The sequence below is a fragment of the Bombina bombina genome, chromosome 4 (assembly GCF_027579735.1).
Source record: "Bombina bombina isolate aBomBom1 chromosome 4, aBomBom1.pri, whole genome shotgun sequence".
Taxonomy (NCBI): Eukaryota; Metazoa; Chordata; class Amphibia; order Anura; family Bombinatoridae; genus Bombina; species Bombina bombina.
In genome coordinates, this window is record NC_069502.1 from 71898027 (window position 1) to 71920637 (window position 22611).

Below are 22611 nucleotides of genomic sequence, written 5' to 3' on the forward strand. Positions count from 1 at the left end.
GTGCTTACTCTGGCCTTGTATATACTGTCAAGTGGTCCTACTAATGTATAATAACATTCATGAATCTTATTTCATACCCCCCCCTTTCACCTAGTTTCTGTCTCTTTCTTACAAACGCAATAGACATTAAACTGAGAGAGATAATATGTTAAAAATATGTTAAAAATAAACCTAGTTTAGCGCAAACTAATTTTATAGATCAAGAAACGGAGTTAAGTTCCTTAAACACTGCCAAGTAATCATGGAGTAACCCAAACAAAACTAGTAGGGATTAAGCTAAGTAATATATACATATAATAAGAAGTATTGAGATAATTTCTCTTTAAACTGTCATAAGGTTAATTACTTAAGTGACACTTCTTAGCTTTATAAACCCACAGAATCTTTTTGTGGAACTCATAGCAACGTTTGTGAATGATCCGTTACAAAATAGATTGAATATTGCTTTAAACTGATAGATTGTTTATTTAGCATGTTTACAAAAATCTTATATTTCTATTGCTAAGTAATGCTCTGTAAAATTTTAATACCTATATGTCCTTTTGCATTACATTGCAGAACATGTATATATGTGTTAGCAGGTAACCTAAGAGTTAAACTTAAACATTGCACGTCACTGTGATTTTGTAATTTAAGGAGGCTGTGTATCTGAGACAGCACGGTCTATGATTAAGGCAGTGAGCTGAAACATGTCAGACCGCTGCTGTCTCAGATCTGACCTGTTATGTTTTTTGCTGTGAATATCACCATTTTAATTTGTATGGCAATAAAATTACCCTTTTAAGTTCTTAAGCCTGTGGCCCCGACTCGCCTTTTTTCAAAATTTTGGCTGAGAAGGAATTAAAGGGACAGTTCACCCAAAAACTTTCTCCCCTTTAAATTATTTCCAATGATCCTTTTTACCTGCTAGAGTGTATTACATTGGTTGCAAGTTGCTCCTTTACTCATATTTCAGCATTTGAAATAGCTGATTTAGCTTGTGGTTTCCCAACCTATACTGAAAGTTTTGATACTGGTGTATATGCTATTGGCAAGTCTAAGTAAACACAGCCAGCAGAAGAGATTACACACTCAGTGGGGGCATGATAGTTAAGTAATAAAATTATAATTTTCCATTGTTCTCTCTATGTATTGAGCTTTGGTGTTCCAGACAAACATAAGATAAGGAAGCAAGTCTGTGTACATGAAAGTGATAACATAATGAGATCTGATATTACCTGAAGCTCAACCCATTGTAATAGACTGTGGTTTCAAAGCACAAAACCAGCTACTTCATATACACAAATAAACCCGAAAATGCAATTTCTCAAATATTTTATACTCTGCAGTTGGTATAACAAGTCATTTAAAATACATTTATGGAAAAACAATTTTACAGTGTACTGTCCCTTTAAGTTGTGGACTCTCCCTGCCTTATGGAAAGAAAGGAACAGCTTGCTTGTCTTTAGCAGGAAAATCCTCTAATTCCAAAGAAATTAAAGCCTCCGGTAATAGAGAATAAAAACATCAAGTCAGTGGCTGAGTCCCCGGTTTCAGAAAATCTGTTCTCAGAAGTGGAATCTTCAGATACAAAGGTACCCCTTTTATCTATGGGGAATTTAGAAGGGTTGTTCCTAAGAGATGTCCCTGATGTGCCAAAAACCAGAGAAGGATTACCTTTCATCCCTTGCATGTACCTGCATTTAAATGTAATTGGCAGATAAATCTGCATTTCCCCTGGGAGGCCTGTGATATCTCCTGGCTAAAACTCCTGTCTTTCCCCTTGTCCTTCGTAGATACTCTGAGGGGGAATTGGGTCTCAGATCAGTTAGAAAACCCTTTTCAGTAGAGTAGATCAGCAATTCACAAGTGACCCCACTCCATCTTGGAGGCAAACATTTGACTGAGGGATTTACGATTCTATAATTGATAATTTACGGACTCTCACTATCAGTTGAGAGAAATTAAACTTTTGATAGATAAGGTAGTGAGAAATACTGTAAGGAATTCAAGAATGATTGGGATATGCATTAAGCTATCCTGAGAATTAGTTAAAGGGATAGGAAAGTCAAAATTAAGTTTTTAAGATTGATATAGAGCATGTCATTTTAAGACACTTTTTAATTAACTTCTGTTATCAAATTGACTTTGTTCTCCTGGTATCCTTTGCTAAAAACGATATGTACATATACTCAGCAGCAGCAATGCACTACTAAGAGCTAGGCGGTGACTACACACATATGCCTCTTGTCATTGGATCACCATGTGTGTTCAGCTGGCTCCCAGGCGTGCACTGCAGCTCTGGAGCTGACTTTAACTATGTGCTTAATTTATTTGCAAATATTTTACACATATTTATATGCAAGCAACATCGCAATAACAAAAAAGCACTAATATTTGCATTTTTTTCTGTCCCGTTTAAGAGTTATTACAAGAGGCTTAAAATCTATATATTCCTATATGCACAAAACATGGGTGTTGCTGAAAATCCCTGAGAAAATAGTTCTAAATAATAAAATGTCATATTGTTTTTTTCATACAGACAAAAAAATATTATTACTGTGATATGCAAAGGTAGCTGAATATCTCTCAAGTCAAGAAAATGTTACCTTTCTCTTGTGCGCAGAACAGCCCCACTGCCAGTTCTGTTCTATGTTACGGTACCAATTTAATGGACCTCTAAAAAAATAAATGAAATTGTCAGTAAGCACCTTGTTATTAGAAGATTGTTTCATCATTCTTTAATAAATTAAGATACTGGGTGAGACTAAAATTTTTTGAATATGTTACCACATTGTTTGCTGAAATTTATTTCAGCGACCAAACACCACCAACCACTTGTTTTAATAGGAAGGGCCAATCATTATTATTATTATTATTATTATTATTATTATTATTATCATTTATTTGTATAGTGCCTCCAAATTCCGTAGTAGACAAAGCTATTCATGGTCATTATGTTACTAAAAACATAAATTATGCTTACCTGATAATTTTTTTTTCTTCAGATGGAAAGAGTCCACAGCTGCATTCATTACTTTTGGGAAATAAGAACCTGGCCACCAGGAGGAGGCAAAGACACACCAGCCAAGGGCTTAAATACTCCTCCCACTCCCCTCATCCCCCAGTCATTCTGCCGAGGAACAAGGAACAGTAGAAGAAATATCAGGGTGAAAAGGTGCAAGAATAAAAATACAAACTCCCCACATAAAAAATATGGGTGGGGAGCTGTGGACTCTTTCCATCTGAAATATAGAAAATTATCAGGTAAACATAATTTATGTTTTTCTTCAAAAATGGAAAGAGTTCACAGCTGCATTCATTACTTTTGGGAAAACAATATCCAAGCTATAGAGGACACTGAATGCCAATATGGGAGGGTACAAGAGGCGGCCCATTCTGAGGGCACTAGGCCTGAAACCACTACCCAACAAAACCCTGCTTCGTCCGAAGCCGAGAACATTGAAAGGAAAAAGCCCCAAGGACACTGACTCACAGTCCGGAAGCCTAGCTAGAGACCGCAAAATCAGACTCAACTGAGCCAACAGTCCTCCAGGAGACACCGTCGCCCAGTGGTCGGACCCCAACCACACACCCCTCACTAGTGAAGGGAACACCAGCCCAAAACTCCCAAAGGGACAGGGCAAGAATAAAATCAAAGGAAATCAAAAGGACACCACAAAATTCCATAAAGGAAGACCCCCAGAACGAGCCAAGCTCATAAAGACCCAAATGGGTACAAAAAAAACAAGTGGAGGCAACGCCCAGACCAACAATAACGCAAGGTCTAGGACCGGACCGGGCATCCGAACAATGATCTTTACTCTCAGCCCAGTCGGGGCAGCCCAAGTGTCATAAGATCCAAAAACAACAGGGGAACAGAAGAACCCCGACACCCGCTCACAAAAGAGCGGAAAAAAATGCTTTAGCCATTCCACAGAACTCGGGAAGCCCCGCCCCCCCCGAAAACTCCATAAAGACAGTGGACAAGGCCGAAGACCCAGAAGAGTCTAGCAAAGGCCCATCTTAATGCCTGAATCTAGGAAAAGCCCTAAAACAAGGCCTCCATAGGAGAACAATCCCCCCCTAAGAAAAAGGAGGCCATTAGAGACAGAGCACCTGCCCACGAGACACAAGGCCTCAGGCTGAATCAGAGAGCACTCTCCAACGCAGATGAACCTTGAAAGAATCCCCTGAAAACTTAGCACACAGACAGGGTGCATTAGCTGCAGCGATTACCCTATAACCCTTCGCCTACAGAACCGCGAAGCCATCAGGATACTTCAGCAAACCGTCCAAGGGAAACCGTTCATTGAGCGTAGGCAAAGCCAAAGAGTAGCGGTCCTCAGGAAATCTGGCCAACCGTGACCAGATCTACTAGCCAGACTAAAAGTCATAGCCCAAATTCCTGGAACAGGAGAACCCCGAAAACACCCTAGATCCTGAAAAGGCCAGTAACAACCCGCAACAGGATCCACAAGGGAAAATGCTGAGCAAAAGCCTAAGCACCCGGAACCAGGGCCATGACAGGTTCGAGCCCCCAATTGTTTAAAACAAACAATATCCTAGAAATTTAAACACCCCGTCTGATATAGAAAACAGACCCACAGGGAGATATTAAAGGGACACTGAACCCAATGTGTTTCTTTTGTGATTCATATAGAGCACGCAATTTTAAGCAACTTTCTAATTTACTCCTATTATCAATTTTTCTTCGTTCTTTATTTGAAAAAGAAGGCATCTAAGCTAAGGAGCCAGTCAATTTGTGGTTCAGAACCATGGACAGCACTTGTTTATTGGTGCTGTCCAATCAGCAAGGACAACCCAGGTTGTTCACCAAAAATGGGCCGGCATCTAAACTTAAATTCTTGCTTTTCAAATAAAGATACCAAGAGAATTAAGAAAATTTGATAATAGGAGTAAATTAGAAAGTTGCTTAAAATTGCATGCTCTATCAGAATCATGAAAGAAAAAATTTGGGTACAGTGTCCCTTTAAGGTAATATCCAGGAGGACCCCAAGAACGAGAACACCTTGCAAGTCCCGACCCAAGGAAGAGACAACCCTATGCCGAAGTCCAAAGTAGCTAAGGCATCTTGAACCAAGACACTAGAGCCCATAGGCGTTTGACTGCCACAAGACGTGCAAAACAAGGGCATACCTCGAGGACAAGGTCACTCGATCAAAGGCTAGTCTCCACCTCACCATACGAGACAGAGGAGTACCTAAAACCAAGGATATGGAACATCCCCAGGTCTGGAAAAATCCTAAGTAGAGTCCAAAAGAACTCTCTCGAAAGGAAATTCAGGTCCCCAAAGGAGACCCAACTCACATGGAGGAATGGACAAAATCCAAAGGGTCTCAAAGAAGAGAGCAACCATCTCCTGAAGGGAATCCCAGGGCCCCATAAAGAGACCTAACCCACATGTAGAAGTCCAAGGTCTCACTGACAAGAGAACCACGGAAGAAACACATCTAACAGGACAATTCCTAGAGTCTCGGAAAGGCCAAACCACCTTAAACCAGCGGTAAGGAGGCACGAAACCCCCAATCCTCCCACGTGAGGAAGAATACTCTAAGTCACGAGAGAATCGGAAGCAAAAGGAGTGATGCAGCGGAATGCCGCTGACCCAGTCAACCATCTTGAAGGCTCAATAAGGACTGAAACGATCCTTTCAGCCTCACAGAACCACGAGTCCGCGTTAGAATGCTTAGCTGACACTAAAAACAAGAAACACAAATAATAAAGTGAGCACTCAGCGCCTCAACCGGACCAGCCAGGCAGAACAGGCGCCACGTGTCTGAACAAGCCACGAGACAGAAGATCTGAACCCAAGCAGGACCAGCCTGCAGACAGGACCATAACTGTCAAGCTGCCTAAATCCTCCCTCAGAGGGAAAGAGAATAACAGACAAAACATAGGACTAACATGTCCCATAACAAACTTCCATAGAAGTAAACAGCGAGAATCGATCCCAGAGAAAGTTCCCGAAGGAAATATATAATTAAATATAAGAGAAAATATAAGGCGACCCGTAGGTAAACGCCCAAGAAGAAACAGGCATACCAGCAGGACCAGCCAATCGGAACCCTGATCTTCCAACAAAAACTGGGAAAGATCTCAATAACCGACAATCAGGAGATTATGTCATCATCTCATGTCTAACGAGGTGAGCCATTTGAGGTAGAATAGTAGAATATTGCGGATTCCTGTATCCGTTAAGGATAGGATCCTCAAACAACTCAAAAACGTGTCTGAGTAAAATAAGAAGGTACGATATTCTGTAATGAAAGGCACAACACTCAGGGATAGCTACATCCACAGGGAACTGTATAGGCCCACCCAAGGCCGGAAGACCCGGAACAATAGGGCATGAGCACAAACACAAATAAATGTCTTGACTTTGCAGACGCATAACCACCAAAAATATGTGAAAGCGAAACTGAGCTGCAACCTCCGGGGGGGGGGGGGAACAAGCCGCCCTGAAAGGAGGGATAAACATAATCTGGATTACCCGCATGTGTAGTAATAGGGAGCATTAGGGAACTCGCCTCTCGGAGGACAGAACCCCCAGAGGCGGATGGCTCAGCGGACCCTTGATTCCCCGACCCCGAAGAACAAGTCGTTCTAATACGGCATATCGAACATAACTGATTGACCTGTGTCAACGGGGCCAATTCGCATTCTTGACAAGTCTAAAAATCTGAATCTGAAATTTGAACAGTCTCAGCATCAGAATTCTCTATAACTAGATAGAGAATATAATAATATGGACTAAAGAAAATTCTAAACGGCACCTGACATCAACAATGGCTGGGGCACTCACCACCTCCTAGGAACCAGACACTAGCAGACCACAATTTTTCAGTCGCCACACGGTCAGGAATGCGAAAATGGAAGACTAGAACGTAAACACGTCAAGTCACAAGATGTACCGTATAGTCCAAAAAAAGCACGCCCAACCATAAAGTTGCGTCACTTCCAAAGGACCTTATGTTTTAAGCCGAGAGCCCAGTTAACACTACACATAAGCAGATTGTTTTTTTTAATCATGTTTGTGATTCAAACTTGTTTTATAATCCCCCTCGGGAGATATTAACCCTCGATTCCAAGATACCAAAGGAGCTTTACTAAGGCCCTATATTACATACTTAATAAGTCCCGCAAGATAGTACCTTACGGGAAGCAAATAAGTTACAGTACATTCTGATGAAGTAAAATGAAACAATCTTACCGGAATCTACGCTCTGGAACAGGAGCACGGCCCTTCAAGTGTGACGAACAGTAGCAGCGCCTCCGCCATGAACTTGTGAGAAGGCAGGCAGCAAAGCGAAGTTCGACAACGCTGATTGCTTGTGGAGCTGTTAATATGAGTCGAAATGGTTTCGCAGAAAGACTCACTCTGCATCTCTGGACTCTAACTTTTATCCAGGTCCTCACTGAGAGACAGATAGGATTACTTAAAACTCCCATCCCATGTCAAAGCGTACTACCCTCCATAAGAGACAAAACAAACTTCTGACACTTCTCTGTCAACCTCCTGGGATGAAAGGCAAACAATGACTGGGGGATGAGGGGAGTGGGAGAAGTATTTAAGCCTTTGGCTTGGGTGTCTTTGCCTCCTCCTGGTGGCCAGGTTCTTATTTCCCAAAAGTAATGAATGCAGCTGTGGACTCTTTCCATTTATGAAGAAAAACTTCATTATTTTGAAGGGCCTTGTCTTGTGTCTGCTAAAGCCAGTTAGAGACAAATAACATACAAGCCTGGGCTTGTGACCACTGCCCTGTGCACTATCATTTCCAAAAATTGGAAAACTCATACGGCTAGATTACGAGTTGTGCGTTAAGGTAAAAAAGCAGCGTTAAGAGGTCCTAACGCTGCTTTTTTACGTCCGCTGCTATTACGAGTCTTACCGCACACTTCTTTGGCCTTACCGCAAAACGACTTACGTAAACTTTGTAAAGTCTTTTTTCTATGGGACTTCCATAGCGCCGGTATAACGAGTCCTGGGAGGCCAAAAAGTGAGCAGCACACCCTACCACGTCAAGAGTCCTAACGCATTTAAAAGTCAGTAGTTATGAGTTTTACACTACAACGCCGTAACATAATACTCATAACTAAAGTGTTAAAAAGTACACTAACACCCAAAAACAACCTATTAACCACTAAACCGAGGCCCTCCCGCATCGCAAACACTAAAATTAAATGTTTAACCCCTAATCTGCTGCTCCGGTTATCGCCACCACCTACATTATATTTATGAACCCCTAATCTGCTGCCCGCAACATCGGTGACACCTACATTATATCTATTAACCCCTAATCTGCTGTCCCCAATGTCGCCGCAACCTAACTACACTTATTAACCCCTAATCTGCTGCCCCCAACGTCGCCACCACTATAATAAACATATTAACCCCTAAACCGCCGCACTCCCGCCTCGCAAACATTAGTTAAATATTATTAACCCCTAATCTGCCTTCCCAAACATCGCCGCCACCTACCTACATTTATTAACCACTAATCTGCCGCCCCCAATGTCGCCGCCACTATACTAAATGTATTAACCCCTAAACCTAAGTCTAACCCTAACCCTTACACCCCCTAACTTAAATATAATTTAAATAAATCTAAATAAAAATTCCTATCATTAACTAAATTATTCCTATTTAAAATACTTACCTATAAAATAAATCCTAAGCTAGCTACAATATAACTAATAGTTACATTGTAGCTAGCTTAGGGTTTATTTTTATTTTACAGGCAAGTTTGTATTTATTTTAACTAGGTAGAATAGTTATTAACAATTTAATAACTACCTAGCTAAAATAAATACAAAAGTACCTGTAAAATAAAACCTAACCTAAGTTACAATAACACCTAACACTACACTATAATTAAATAAATTAACTAAATTAACAATTAAATCAATTAAATTAAATTAGCTAAAGTACAAAAAAAAACAACTAAATTACAGAAAATAATAAACAAATTACAAGATATTTAAACTAATTACACCTAATCTAATAGCCCTAACAAAATAAAAAAAAGCCCCCCCAAAATAAAAAAAAAAACTAGCCTAAACTTAACTACCAATAGCCCTTAAAAGGGCCTTTTGCGGGGCATTGCCCCAAAGTAATCAGCTCTTTTATCCAAGATGGCATCCCTTAGATTCCGATTGGCTGATAGAATTCTATCAGCCAATCGGAATTAAGGTAGAAAAAATCCTATTGGCTGATGCAATCAGCCATTAGGATTAGGCTTGCATTCTATTGGCTGGTAGGGAGATCTTCAGGGGCTTAGTGTTAGGTTTATTTAAGGGGGGGTTTGGGTTAGATTAGGGGTAAGTGAGTGGTGGGTTGTAATGTTGGGGGGGGGTATTGTATATTTTTTTTTTTACAGGCAAAAGAGCTGAATTCTTTGGGGCATGCCCCGCAAAGGGCCTTTTTCAGGGCTGGTAAGGTAAAAGAGCTTTGAAATTTTATAATTTAGAATAGGGTAGGGCATTTTTTTATTTTGGGGGTCTTTGTTATTTTATTAGGGGGCTTAGAGTAGGTGTAATTAGTTTAAAATTGTTGCAATATTTTTCTAATGTTTGTAAATATTTTTTTATTTTTTGTAACTTGGTTCTTTTTTATTTTTTGTACTTTAGTTAGTTTATTTCATTGTAGTTATTTGTAGGTATTTTATTTAATTAATTTATTGATAGTGTAGTGTTAGGTTTAATTGTAGATAATTGTAGGTATTTTATTTAATTTATTTATTGCTAGTGTAGTGTTAGGTTTAATTGTAACTTAGGTTAGGATTTATTTTACAGGTAATTTTGTAATTATTTTAACTATTTTAGCTATTAAATAGTTCTTAACTATTTGATAGCTATTGCACCTGGTTAAAATAATTACAAAGTTGCCTGTAAAATAAATATTAATCCTAAAATAGCTACAATATAATTATAATTTATATTGTAGCTATATTAGGGTTTATTTTACAGGTAAGTATTTAGCTTTAAATAGGAATAATTTATTTAATAAGAGTTAATTTATTTCGTTAGATTTAAATTATATTTAACTTAGGGGGATGTTAGTGTTAGGGTTAGACTTAGCTTTAGGGGTTAAAAAATTTATTATAGTAGCGGTGAGCTCCGGTCGGCAGATTAGGGGTTAATGCTTGAAGTTAGGTGTCGGCGATGTTAGGGAGGGCAGATTAGGGGTTAATACTATTTATTATAGGGTTATTGAGGCGGGAGTGAGGGCGGATTAGGGGTTAACAACTTTATTATAATAGCGGCGCGGCGCGGTCCGGTCGGCAGATTAGGGGTTAATAATTGTAGGCAGGTGGAGGCGACATTGAGGGGGGCAGATTAGGGGTTAATAAATATAATATAGGGGTCGGCGGTGTTAGCGGCAGCAGATTAGGGGTACATAAATATAACGTAGCTTGCGGGGGCGTGCGGACGGCAGATTAGGGGTTAAAAAATTTAATTAGAGTGGCGGCGATGTGGGGGGACCTCGGTTTAGGGGTACATAGGTAGTTTATGGGTGTTAGTGTACTTTAGAGCACAGTAGTTAAGAGCTTTATAAACCGGAGTTAGCCCAAAAAGCTCTTAACTACTGACTTTTTTCTGCGGCTGGAGTTTTGTCGTTAGATTTCTAACGCTCACTTCAGCCAAGACTGTAAATACCGGCGTTAGAAAGATCCCATTGAAAAGATAGGATACGCAAATGGCGTAGGGGGATCTGCGGTATGGAAAAGTCGCGGCTGCAAAGTGAGCGTTAGACCCTTTCCTTACTGACTCCAAATACCAGAGGGCGGTAAAAACCAGCGTTAGGAGCCTCTAACGCTGGTTTTGACGGCTACCGCCCGACTCTAAATCTAGCCGTCAGTTTCTTTGACTGACCTTAGAACATCTAAAACTACCAAAAAACATAATTTATGTAAGAACTTACCTGATAAATTCATTTCTTTCATATTAGCAAGAGTCCATGAGCTAGTGACGTATGGGATATACATTCCTACCAGGAGGGGCAAAGTTTCCCAAACCTTAAAATGCCTATAAATACACCCCTCACCACACCCACAAATCAGTTTAACGAATAGCCAAGAAGTGGGGTGATAAAAAAAGTGCGAAAGCATATAAAATAAGGAATTGGAATAGTTGTGCTTTATACAAAAAAATCATAACCACCACAAAAAGGGTGGGCCTCATGGACTCTTGCTAATATGAAAGAAATGAATTTATCAGGTAAGTTCTTACATAAATTATGTTTTCTTTCATGTAATTAGCAAGAGTCCATGAGCTAGTGACGTATGGGATAATGACTACCCAAGATGTGGATCTTTCCACGCAAGAGTGACTAGAGAGGGAGGGATAAAATAAAGACAGCCAATTCCTGCTGAAAATAATCCACACCCAAAATAAAGTTTAATGAAAACATAAGCAGAAGATTCAAACTGAAACCGCTGCCTGAAGTACTTTTCTACCAAAAACTGCTTCAGAAGAAGAAAACACATCAAAATGGTAGAATTTAGTAAAAGTATGCAAAGAGGACCAAGTTGCTGCTTTGCAAATCTGATCAAACGAAGCCTCATTCCTAAATGCCCAGGAAGTAGAAACTGACCTAGCAGAATGAGCTGTAATCCTTTGAGGCAGAGTTTTACCCGACTCGACATAAGCATGGTGAATTAAAGATTTCAACCAAGATGCCAAAGAAATGGCAGAAGCTTTCTGACCTTTTCTAGAACCGGAAAAGATGACAAATAGACTAGAAGTCTTTCGGAAAGACTTAGTAGCTTCAACATAATATTTCAAAGCTCTAACAACATCCAAAGAATGCAACAATTTCTCCTTAGAATTCTCAGGATTAGGACATAATGAAGGAACCACAATTTCTCTACTAATGTTGTTGGAATTCACAACCTTAGGTAAAAATTCAAAAGAAGTTCGCAACACCGCCTTATCCTGATGAAAAATCAGAAAAGGAGACTCACAAGAAAGAGCAGATAATTCAGAGACTCTTCTGGCAGAAGAGATGGCCAAAAGGAACAAAACTTTCCAAGAAAGTAATTTAATGTCCAATGAATGCATGGGTTCAAAAGGAGGAGCTTGAAGAGCCCCCAGAACCAAATTCAAACTCCAAGGAGGAGAAATAGACTTAATGACAGGTTTTATACGAACCAAAGCTTGTACAAAGCAATGAATATCAGGAAGATTAGCAATCTTTCTGTGAAAAAGAATAGAAAGAGCAGAGATTTGTCCTTTCAAGGAACTTGCGGACAAACCTTTATCTAAACCATCCTGAAGAAACTGTAAAATTCTCGGAATTCTAAAAGAATGCCAGGAAAAATGATGAGAAAGACACCAAGAAATACAAGTCTTCCAGACTCTATAATATATCTCTCTAGATACAGATTTACGAGCCTGTAACATAGTATTAATCACAGAGTCAGAGAAACCTCTTTGACCAAGAATCAAGCGTTCAATCTCCATACCTTTAAATTTAAGGATTTGAGATCCTGATGGAAGAAAGGACCTTGCGACAGAAGGTCTGGGCTTAACGGAAGAGTCCACGGCTGGCAAGAGGCCATCCGTACAAGATCCGCATACCAAAACCTGTGAGGCCATGCTGGAGCTACCAGCAGAACAAACGAGCATTCCTTCAGAATCTTGGAGATTACTCTTGGAAGAAGAATTAGAGGCGGAAAGATATAGGCAGGATGATACTTCCAAGGAAGTGATAATGCATCCACTGCCTCCGCCTGAGGATCCCGGGATCTGGACAGATACCTGGGAAGTTTCTTGTTTAGATGAGAAGCCATCAGATCTATTTCTGGGAGTTCCCATATTTGAACAATCTGAAGAAATACCTCTGGGTGAAGAGACCATTCGCCCGGATGCAACGTTTGGCGACTGAGATAATCCGCTTCCCAATTGTCTATACCTGGGATATGAACCGCAGAGATTAGACAGGAGCTGGATTCCGCCCAAACCAGAATTCGAGATACTTCTTTCATAGCCAGAGGACTGTGAGTCCCTCCTTGATGATTGATGTATGCCACAGTTGTGACATTGTCTGTCTGAAAACAAATGAACGACTCTCTCTTCAGAAGAGGCCAAGACTGAAGAGCTCTGAAAATTGCACGGAGTTCCAAAATATTGATCGGTAATCTCACCTCCTGAGATTCCCAAACCCCTTGTGCCGTCAGAGACCCCCACACAGCTCCCCAACCTGTAAGACTTGCATCTGTCCAGGTCGGAAGAACAAAAGAAGCCTCCTGAATTAAACAATGGTGATCTGTCCACCACGTCAGAGAATGTTGTACAATCGGTTTTAAAGATATTAATTGAGATATCTTTGTGTAATCCCTGCACAATTGGTTCAGCATACAGAGCTGAAGAGGTCGCATGTGAAAACGAGCAAAGGGGATAGCGTCCGATGCAGCAGTCATAAGACCTAGAATTTCCATGCATAAGGCTACCGAAGGGAATGATTGTGACTGAAGGTTTCGACAAGCTGAAATCAATTTTAGACGTCTCTTGTCTGTCAAAGACAGAGTCATGGACACTGAATCTATCTGGAAACCTAAAAAGGTTACCCTTGTCTGAGGAATCAATGAACTTTTTAGTGAATTGATCCTCCAACCATGATCTTGAAGAAACAACACAAGTCGATTCGTATGAGATTCTGCTAAATGTGAAGACTGAGCAAGTACCAAGATATCGTCCAAATAAGGAAATACCACAATACCCTGTTCTCTGATTACAGACAGAAGGGCACCGAGAACCTTTGTAAAAATTATTGGAGCTGTAGCTAGGCCAAACGGCAGAGCCACAAACTGGTAATGCTTGTCCAGGAAAGAGAATCTCAGGAACTGATAGTGAGCTGGATGAATCGGAATATGCAGATATGCATCCTGTAAATCTATTGTAGACATATAATGCCCTTGCTGAACAAAAGGCAAGATAGTCCTTACAGTTACCATTTTGAATGTTGGTATCCTTACATAACGATTCAATATTTTTAGATCCAGAACTGGTCTGAAGGAATTCTCCTTCTTTGGTACAATGAAGAGATTCGAATAAAACCCCAGCCCCTGTTCCAGAACTGGAACTGGCATAATTACTCCAGCCAACTCTAGATCTGAAACACATTTCAGAAATGCTTGAGCTTTCACTGGGTTTACTGGGACACGGGAACGAAAAAATCTCTTTGCAGGAGGTCTTATCTTGAAACCAATTCTGTACCCTTCTGAAACAATGTTCTGAATCGAAAGATTGTGAATAGAATTGATCCAAATTTCTTTGAAAAAACGTAATCTGCCCCCTACCAGCTGAGGTGGAATGAGGGCCGCACCTTCATGTGGACTTAGAAGCTGGCTTTGCTTTTCTAGAAGGCTTGGATTTATTCCAGACTGGAGATGGTTTCCAAACTGAAACTACTCCTGAGGATGAAGGATCAGGCTTTTGTTCTTTGTTGAAACGAAAGGAACGAAAACGATTATTAGCCCTGTTTTTACCTTTAGATTTTTTATCCTGTGGTAAAAAAGTTCCTTTCCCACCAGTAACAGTTGAGATAATAGAATCCAACTGAGAACCAAATAATTTATTACCCTGGAAAGAAAGGGAAAGTAGAGTCGATTTAGAAGACATATCAGCATTCCAAGTTTTAAGCCATAAAGCTCTTCTAGCTAAAATAGCTAGAGACATAAACCTGACATCAACTCTGATAATATCAAAAATGGCTTTACAGATAAAATTATTAGCATGTTGAAGAAGAATAATAATATTATGAGAATCATTATCTGTTACTTGTTGCGCTAAAGTTTCCAGCAAAAAAGTTGAAGCTGCAGCAACATCAGCCAATGATATAGCAGGTCTAAGAAGATTACCTGAACACAGATAAGCTTTTCTTAGAAAGGATTCAATTTTCCTATCTAAAGGATCCTTAAAGGAAGTACCATCTGCCGTAGGAATAGTAGTACGTTTAGCAAGGGTAGAAATAGCCTCATCAACTTTAGGGATTTTGTCCCAAAACTCTAATCTGTCGGACGGCACAGGATATAATTGCTTAAAACGTTTAGAGGGAGTAAATGAATTACCCAAATTATTCCATTCTCTGGAAATTACTTCAGAAATAGCACCAGGAACAGGAAAAACTTCTGGAATAACCACAGGAGATTTAAAGACCTTGTCTAAACGTTTAGATTTAATATCAAGAGGACCAGAATCCTCAATTTCTAAAGCAATTAAAACTTCTTTAAGTAAAGAACGAATAAATTCCATTTTAAATAAATATGAAGATTTATCAGCATCAACCTCTGAGACAGAATCCTCTGAACCAGAAGAATCATTAGAATCAGAATGATGATGTTCATTTAAAAATTCATCTGAATAACGAGAAGTTTTAAAAGATTTTTTGTGTTTACTAGAAGGAGGAATAACAGACATAGCCTTCTTAATGGATTCAGAAACAAAATCTCTTATGTTATCAGGAACACTCTGAACATTAGATGTTGTTGGAACTGCAACAGGTAATGGTACTTTACTAAAGGAAATATTATCTGCATTAACAAGTTTGTCATGACATTTAATACAAACAACAGCTGGAGGAACAGCTACCAAAAGTTTACAGCAGATACACTTAGCTTTGGTAGTTCCAGCACCAGACAGCGATTTTCCTGAAGTATCTTCTGACTCAGATGCAACGTGAGACATCTTGCAATATGTAAGAGAAAAAACAACATATAAAGCAAAATTGATCAAATTCCTTAAATGACAGTTTCAGGAATGGGAAAAAATGCCAAAGAACAAGCTTCTAGCAACCAGAAGCAATGAAAAATGAGACTTAAATAATGTGGAGACAAAAGCGACGCCCATATTTTTTTAGCGCCAAAAAAAGACGCCCACATTATTTGGCGCCTAAATGCTTTTGGCGCCAAAAATGACGCCACATCCGGAACGCCAACATTTTTGGCGCAAAAGAACGTCAAAAAATGACGCAACTTCCGGCGACACGTATGACGCCGGAAACATAAAAGATTTTTTGCGCCAAAAAAGTCTGCGCCAAGAATGACGCAATAAAATGAAGCATTTTCAGCCCCCGCGAGCCTAACAGCCCACAGGGAAAAAGTCAAATTTTTAAGGTAAGAAAAATGATTGATTCAAATGCATTATCCCAAATATGAAACTGACTGTCTGAAAAAACAGAATTTATGCTTACCCGATAAATTACTTTCTCCAACGGTGTGTCCGGTCCACGGCGTCATCCTTACTTGTGGGATATTCTCTTCCCCAACAGGAAATGGCAGAGTCCCAGCAAAGCTGGTCACATGATCCCTCCTAGGCTCCGCCCACCCCAGTCATTCGACCGATGGACAGGAGGAAATATATATAGGAGAAACCATATGATACCGTGGTGACTGTAGTTAGAGAAAATAATTCATCAGACCTGAATTCTGTTTTCTCCAACATTGGTGTGTCCGGTCCACGGCGTCATCCTTACTTGTGGGAACCAATACCAAAGCTTTAGGACACGGATGAAGGGAGGGAGCAAATCAGGTCACCTAAACGGAAGGAACCACAGCTTGCAAAACCTTTCTCCCAAAAATAGCCTCCGAAGAAGCAAAAGTATCAAATTTGTAAAATTTGGCAAAAGTGTGCAGTGAAGACCAAGTCGCTGCCTTACATATCTGGTCAACAGAAGCCTCGTTCTTGAAGGCCCATGTGGAAGCCACAGCCCTAGTGGAGTGAGCTGTGATTCTTTCAGGAGGCTGCCGTCCGGCAGTCTCATAAGCCAATCGGATGATGCTTTTAAGCCAAAAGGAAAGAGAGATAGAAGTCGCTTTTTGACCTCTCCTTTTACCAGAATAAACAACAAACAAGGAAGATGTTTGTCTGAAATCTTTAGTAGCCTCTAAATAGAACTTTAGAGCACGGACAACGTCCAAATTGTGTAACAAACGTTCCTTCTTTGAAACTGGATTCGGACACAAAGAAGGTACAACTATCTCCTGGTTAATATTTTTGTTAGAAACAACTTTAGGAAGAAAACCAGGCTTAGTACACAAAACCACCTTATCTGCATGGAACACCAGATAAGGAGGAGAACACTGCAGAGCAGATAACTCTGAAACTCTTCTAGCAGAAGAAATTGCAACCAAAAACAAAACTTTCCAAGATAGTAACTTAATATCTATGGAATGTAAGGGTTCAAACAGAACCCCTTGAAGAACTGAAAGAACTAGATTTAGACTCCAGGGAGGAGTCAAAGGTCTGTAAACAGGCTTGATCCTAACCAGAGCCTGAACAAATGCTTGAACATCTGGCACAGCTGCCAGTCTTTTGTGTAGTAAGACAGATAAAGCAGAGATCTGTCCCTTTAGGGAACTTGCAGATAATCCTTTCTCCAAACCTTCTTGAAGAAAGGAGAGAATCTTAGGAATTTTTATCTTATTCCATGGGAATCCTTTGGATTCACACCAACAGATATATTTTTTCCATATTTTATGGTAAATTTTTCTAGTTACAGGTTTTCTGGCCTGAACCAGAGTATCTATCACCGAATCTGAAAACCCACGCTTTGATAGAATCAAGCGTTCAATCTCCAAGCCGTCAGTTGGAGGGAGACCAGATTTGGGTGTTCGAATGGACCTTGAACAAGAAGGTCCTGTCTCAAAGGTAGCTTCCATGGTGGAGCCGATGACATATTCACCAGGTCTGCATACCAAGTCCTGCGTGGCCACGCAGGAGCTATCAAGATCACCGAGGCCCTCTCCTGATTGATCCTGGCTACCAGCCTGGGAATGAGAGGAAACGGTGGGAATACGTAAGCTAGGTTGAAAGTCCAAGGTGCTACTAGTGTATCTACTAGAGTCGCCTTGGGATCCCTGGATCTGGACCCGTAGCAAGGAACCTTGAAGTTCTGACGAGACGCCATCAGATCCATGTCTGGAATGCCCCATAATTGAGTTATTTGGGCAAAGATTTCCGGATGGAGTTCCCACTCCCCCGGATGAAATGTCTGACGACTCAGAAAATCAGCTTCCCAATTTTCCACTCCTGGGATGTGGATCGCAGACAAGTGGCAGGAGTGATCCTCCGCCCATTGAATTATTTTGGTCACTTCTTTCATCGCTAGGGAACTCTTTGTTCCCCCTTGATGATTGATATAAGCTACAGTCGTCATGTTGTCTGATTGGAACCTTATGAATTTGGCCTTTGCTAGTTGAGGCCAAGCTCTGAGAGCATTGAATATCGCTCTCAGTTCCAGAATGTTTATCGGGAGAAGAGACTCTTACCGAGACCATAGACCCTGAGCTTTCAGGGATTCCCAGACCGCACCCCAGCCCACTAGACTGGCGTCGGTCGTGACAATGACCCACACTGGCCTGCGGAAGCTCATTCCCTGGGACAGATGGTCCAGGGTCAGCCACCAACGGAGTGAATCTCTGGTCTTTTAATCTACTTGAATCATTGGAGACAAGTCTGTATAATCCCCATTCCACTGTTTGAGCATGCACAGTTGTAATGGTCTTAGATGAATTCGTGCAAAAGGAACTATGTCCATTGTTGCAACCATCAATCCTATTACTTCCATGCACTGCGCTATGGAAGGACGAGGAACAGAATGAAGCACTTGACAAGAGCTTAGAAGTTTTGATTTTCTGACCTCTGTCAGAAAAATCCTCATTTCTAAGGAATCTATTATTGTTCCCAAGAAGGGAACTCTTGTTGACGGGGAGAAAGGCTAGAACGATGTCCGTATGAGCCTTTGCCTTTGACAGGGACGACGCTTGTATTAGAATGTCGTCCAAGTAAGGTACTACTGCAATGCCCCTTGGTCTTAGAACCGCTAGAAGGGACCCTAGCACCTTTGTGAAAATCCTTGGAGCAGTGGCTAATCCGAATGGAAGAGCCACAAACTGGTAATGTTTGTCCAGAAAAGCGAACCTTAGGAACTGATGATGTTCCTTGTGGATAGGGATATGTAGGTACGCATCCTTTAGATCCACGGTAGTCATAAATTGACTTTCCTGGATGGTGGGTAGAATCGTTCGAATAGTTTCCATTTTGAACGATGGTACCCTGAGAAATTTGTTTAGGATCTTCAAATCCAAAATTGGTCTGAACGTTCCCTCTTTTTTGGGAACTACGAACAGATTGGAATAAAATCCCATTGCTTGTTCCTTTATTGGAACTGGGTGTATCACTCCCATCTTTAACAGGTCTTCTACACAATGTAAGAATGCCTGTCTCTTTATTTGGTTTGAGGATAAGTGAGACTTGTGGAACCTTCCCCTTGGGGGTAGTTCCTTGAATTCCAGGAGATAACCTTGAGAAACTATTTCTAGCGCCCAAGGATCCTGAACATCTCTTGCCCAAGCCTGAGCAAAGAGAGAGAGTCTGCCCCCCACCAGATCCGGTCCCGGATTGGGGGCTACTCCTTCATGCTGTCTTGTTAGCAGTGGCAGGCTTCTTGGCCTGCTTACCTTTGTTCCAGCCTTGCATTGGTTTCCAGGCTGGTTTGGGTTGTGAGGCATTACCCTCTTGCTTAGAGGATGCAGAATTAGAAGCTGGTCCATTTCTGCGAAAGGGACGAAAATTAGGCTTATTTTTAGCCTTAAAAGACCTATCCTGTGGAAGGGCGTGTGGCCCTTTCCCCCAGTGATGTCTGAAATAATCTCTTTCAAATCAGGTCCAAATAAAGTTTTACCTTTGAAAGGAATGTTAAGTAATTTTGTCTTGGATGACACATCCGCTGACCAAGACTTTAGCCAAAGCGCTCTGCGCGCCACAATAGCAAACCCTGAATTTTTCACCACTAATTTTGCTAATTGCAAATCGGCATCTAAAATAAAAGAGTTAGCCAATTTAAGTGCGTGAACTCTGTCCATAACCTCCTCATATGGAGTTTCTCTACTGAGCGACTTTTCTAGTTCCTCGAACCAGAACCACGCTGCCGTAGTGACAGGAACAATGCATGAAATTGGTTGTAGAAGGTAGCCTTGCTGTACAAAAATCTTTTTAAGCAAACCTTCCAATTTTTTATCCATAGGATCTTTGAAAGCACAACTATCTTCGATAGGAATAGTAGTGAGTTTGTTTAGAGTAGAAACTGCCCCCTCGACCTTGGGGACTGTCTGCCATAAGTCCTTTCTGGGGTCGACCATAGGAAATAATTTCTTAAATATAGGGGGAGGAACAAAAGGTATGCCGGGCTTTTCCCACTCTTTATTTTCTATGTCCGCCACCCGCTTGGGTATAGGAAAAGCGTCGGGGGACACCGGAACCTCTAGGAACCTGTCCATCTTGCATAATTTCTCTGGAATGACCAAATTGTCACAATCATCCAGAGTAGATAACACCTCCTTAAGCAGTGTGCTGAGATGTTCTAATTTAAATTTAAATGTCACAACATCAGGTTCAGCTTGATGAGAAATTTTTCCTGAATCTGAAATTTCTCCCTCAGACAAAACCTCCCTCATGGCCCCTTCAGATTGGTGTGAGGGTATGACAGAACAATTATCATCAGCGTCCTCTTGCTCTTCAGTGTTTAAAACAGAGCAATCACGCTTTCTCTGATAAGTAGGCATTTTGGATAAAAGATTTGCTATGGAGTTATCCATTACAGCCGTTAATTGTTGCATGGTAATAAGTATTGGCGCACTAGATGTACTAGGGGCCTCCTGCATGGGCAAAACTGGTGTAGACACAGTAGGAGATGATGTAGTATCATGTTTACTCCCCTCATTTGAGGAATCATCTTGGGCAATATCATTATTTGTGGCAGTACTGTCCTTACTTTGTTTGGACGCTATGGCACAATTATCACATAAATTTAAATGGGGAGACACATTGGCTTTCATACATATAGAACATAGCTTATCTGAAGGTATAGACATGTTAAACAGGCTTAAACTTGTCAACAATGCACAAAAAACGTTTTAAAATAAAACCGTTACTATCACTTTAAATTTTAAACAGAAAACACTTTATTACTGAATATGTGAAAAAGTATGAAGGAATTGTTCAAAAATTACCAAATTTTCACCACAGTGTCTTAAAGCCTTAAAAGTATTGCACACCAAATTTCAAGTTTTTCAATTTAACCCCTATACAGTCCCAGATACAGTCTTTGCTAAGACCCAACCAAGCCCTGAGGGGAATACAATACCAAATGACACCTTCTAAAAGCTTTTTCAGAGATCCTTAGATCCACACACATGCATCTGCATGCCCTGTTCTCAAAAAACAACTGTGCATTAATGGCGCGAAAATGAGGCTCAGTCTATGACTAGAAAGGCCCCCTGACTGAAAAAGGTGTCCAATATAGTGCCTGCCGTTTTATAAACGTTCCCCAAGATTATAAATGTCAATTGTTAGCCTAAATCTGAATAATATGCACAAATAAAGCAATCGATTTAGCCCATAAAAATGTCTACCAGTTTTTTAGCCCATAATAAGCCCTATATTCTGTTTGGTTTTGAATAAGAAAATGGCTTACCGGTCCCCATGAGGGGAAATGACAGCCTTCCAGCATTACACAGTCTTGTTAGAAATATGGCTAGTCATACCTTAAGCAGAAAAGTCTGCTAACTGTTTCCCCCAACTGAAGTTACTTCATCTCAACAGTCCTATGTGGAAACAGCAATCGATTTTAGTTACTATCTGCTAAAATCATCTTCCTCTCACAAACAGAAATCTTCATCCTTTTCTGTTTCAGAGTAAATAGTACATACCAGCACTATTTTAAAATAACAAACACTTGATAGAAGAATACAAACTACATTTAAACACCAAAAAACTCTTAACCATCTCCGTGGAGATGTTGCCTGTGCAACGGCAAAGAGAATGACTGGGGTGGGCGGAGCCTAGGAGGGATCATGTGACCAGCTTTGCTGGGACTCTTTGCCATTTCCTGTTGGGGAAGAGAATATCCCACAAGTAAGGATGACGCCGTGGACCGGACACACCAATGTTGGAGAAAAAGGAATGTTGAACATTCAATGTTTGAATACATATATTTAGAACTTTAAAAAAGTGCCCAACCATAGCTTTAGAGTGTCACAGAAAATAAGACTTACTTACCCCAGGACACTCATCTACATGTTTGTAGAAAGCCAAACCAGTACTGAAACGAAAATCAGAAGAGGTAATGGTATATATATAAGAGTATATCGTCGATCTGAAAAGGGAGGTAAGAGATGAATCTCTACGACCGATAACAGAGAACCTATGAAATAGACCCCGTAGAAGGAGATCATTGAATTCAAACAGGCAATACTCTCTTCACATCCCTCTGACATTCACTGCACGCTGAGAGGAAAACCGGGCTCCAACCTGCTGCGGAGCGCATATCAACGTAGAATCTAGCACAAACGTACTTCACCACCTCCATAGGAGGCAAAGTTTGTAAAACTGATTTGTGGGTGTGGTGAGGGGTGTATTTATAGGCATTTTAAGGTTTGGGAAACTTTGCCCCTCCTGGTAGGAATGTATATCCCATACGTCACTAGCTCATGGACTCTTGCTAATTACATGAAAGAAACTGTTAAACATTCTTCTAACAATCATATGTTTTTATGACCCTGTGCAATGAGGTTGTCTGGATAGGTATGTTGCCAACATTCTAACTAT

The 22611-nt window shown here is 40.6% G+C and overlaps 1 protein-coding gene across 1 annotated transcript in view; it reads right to left on the reverse strand.

The window, feature by feature from the left end:
- Positions 1 to 22611, reverse strand: part of EPHX2 (epoxide hydrolase 2) — a 422238-nt gene that overhangs the window by 131260 nt on the left and 268367 nt on the right. Inside the window, exon 16 of the mRNA XM_053709506.1 lies at positions 2589 to 2658. Coding sequence (XP_053565481.1) covers positions 2589 to 2658 — 70 coding nt within the window. The remainder of the gene's footprint in view (positions 1 to 2588; positions 2659 to 22611) is intronic.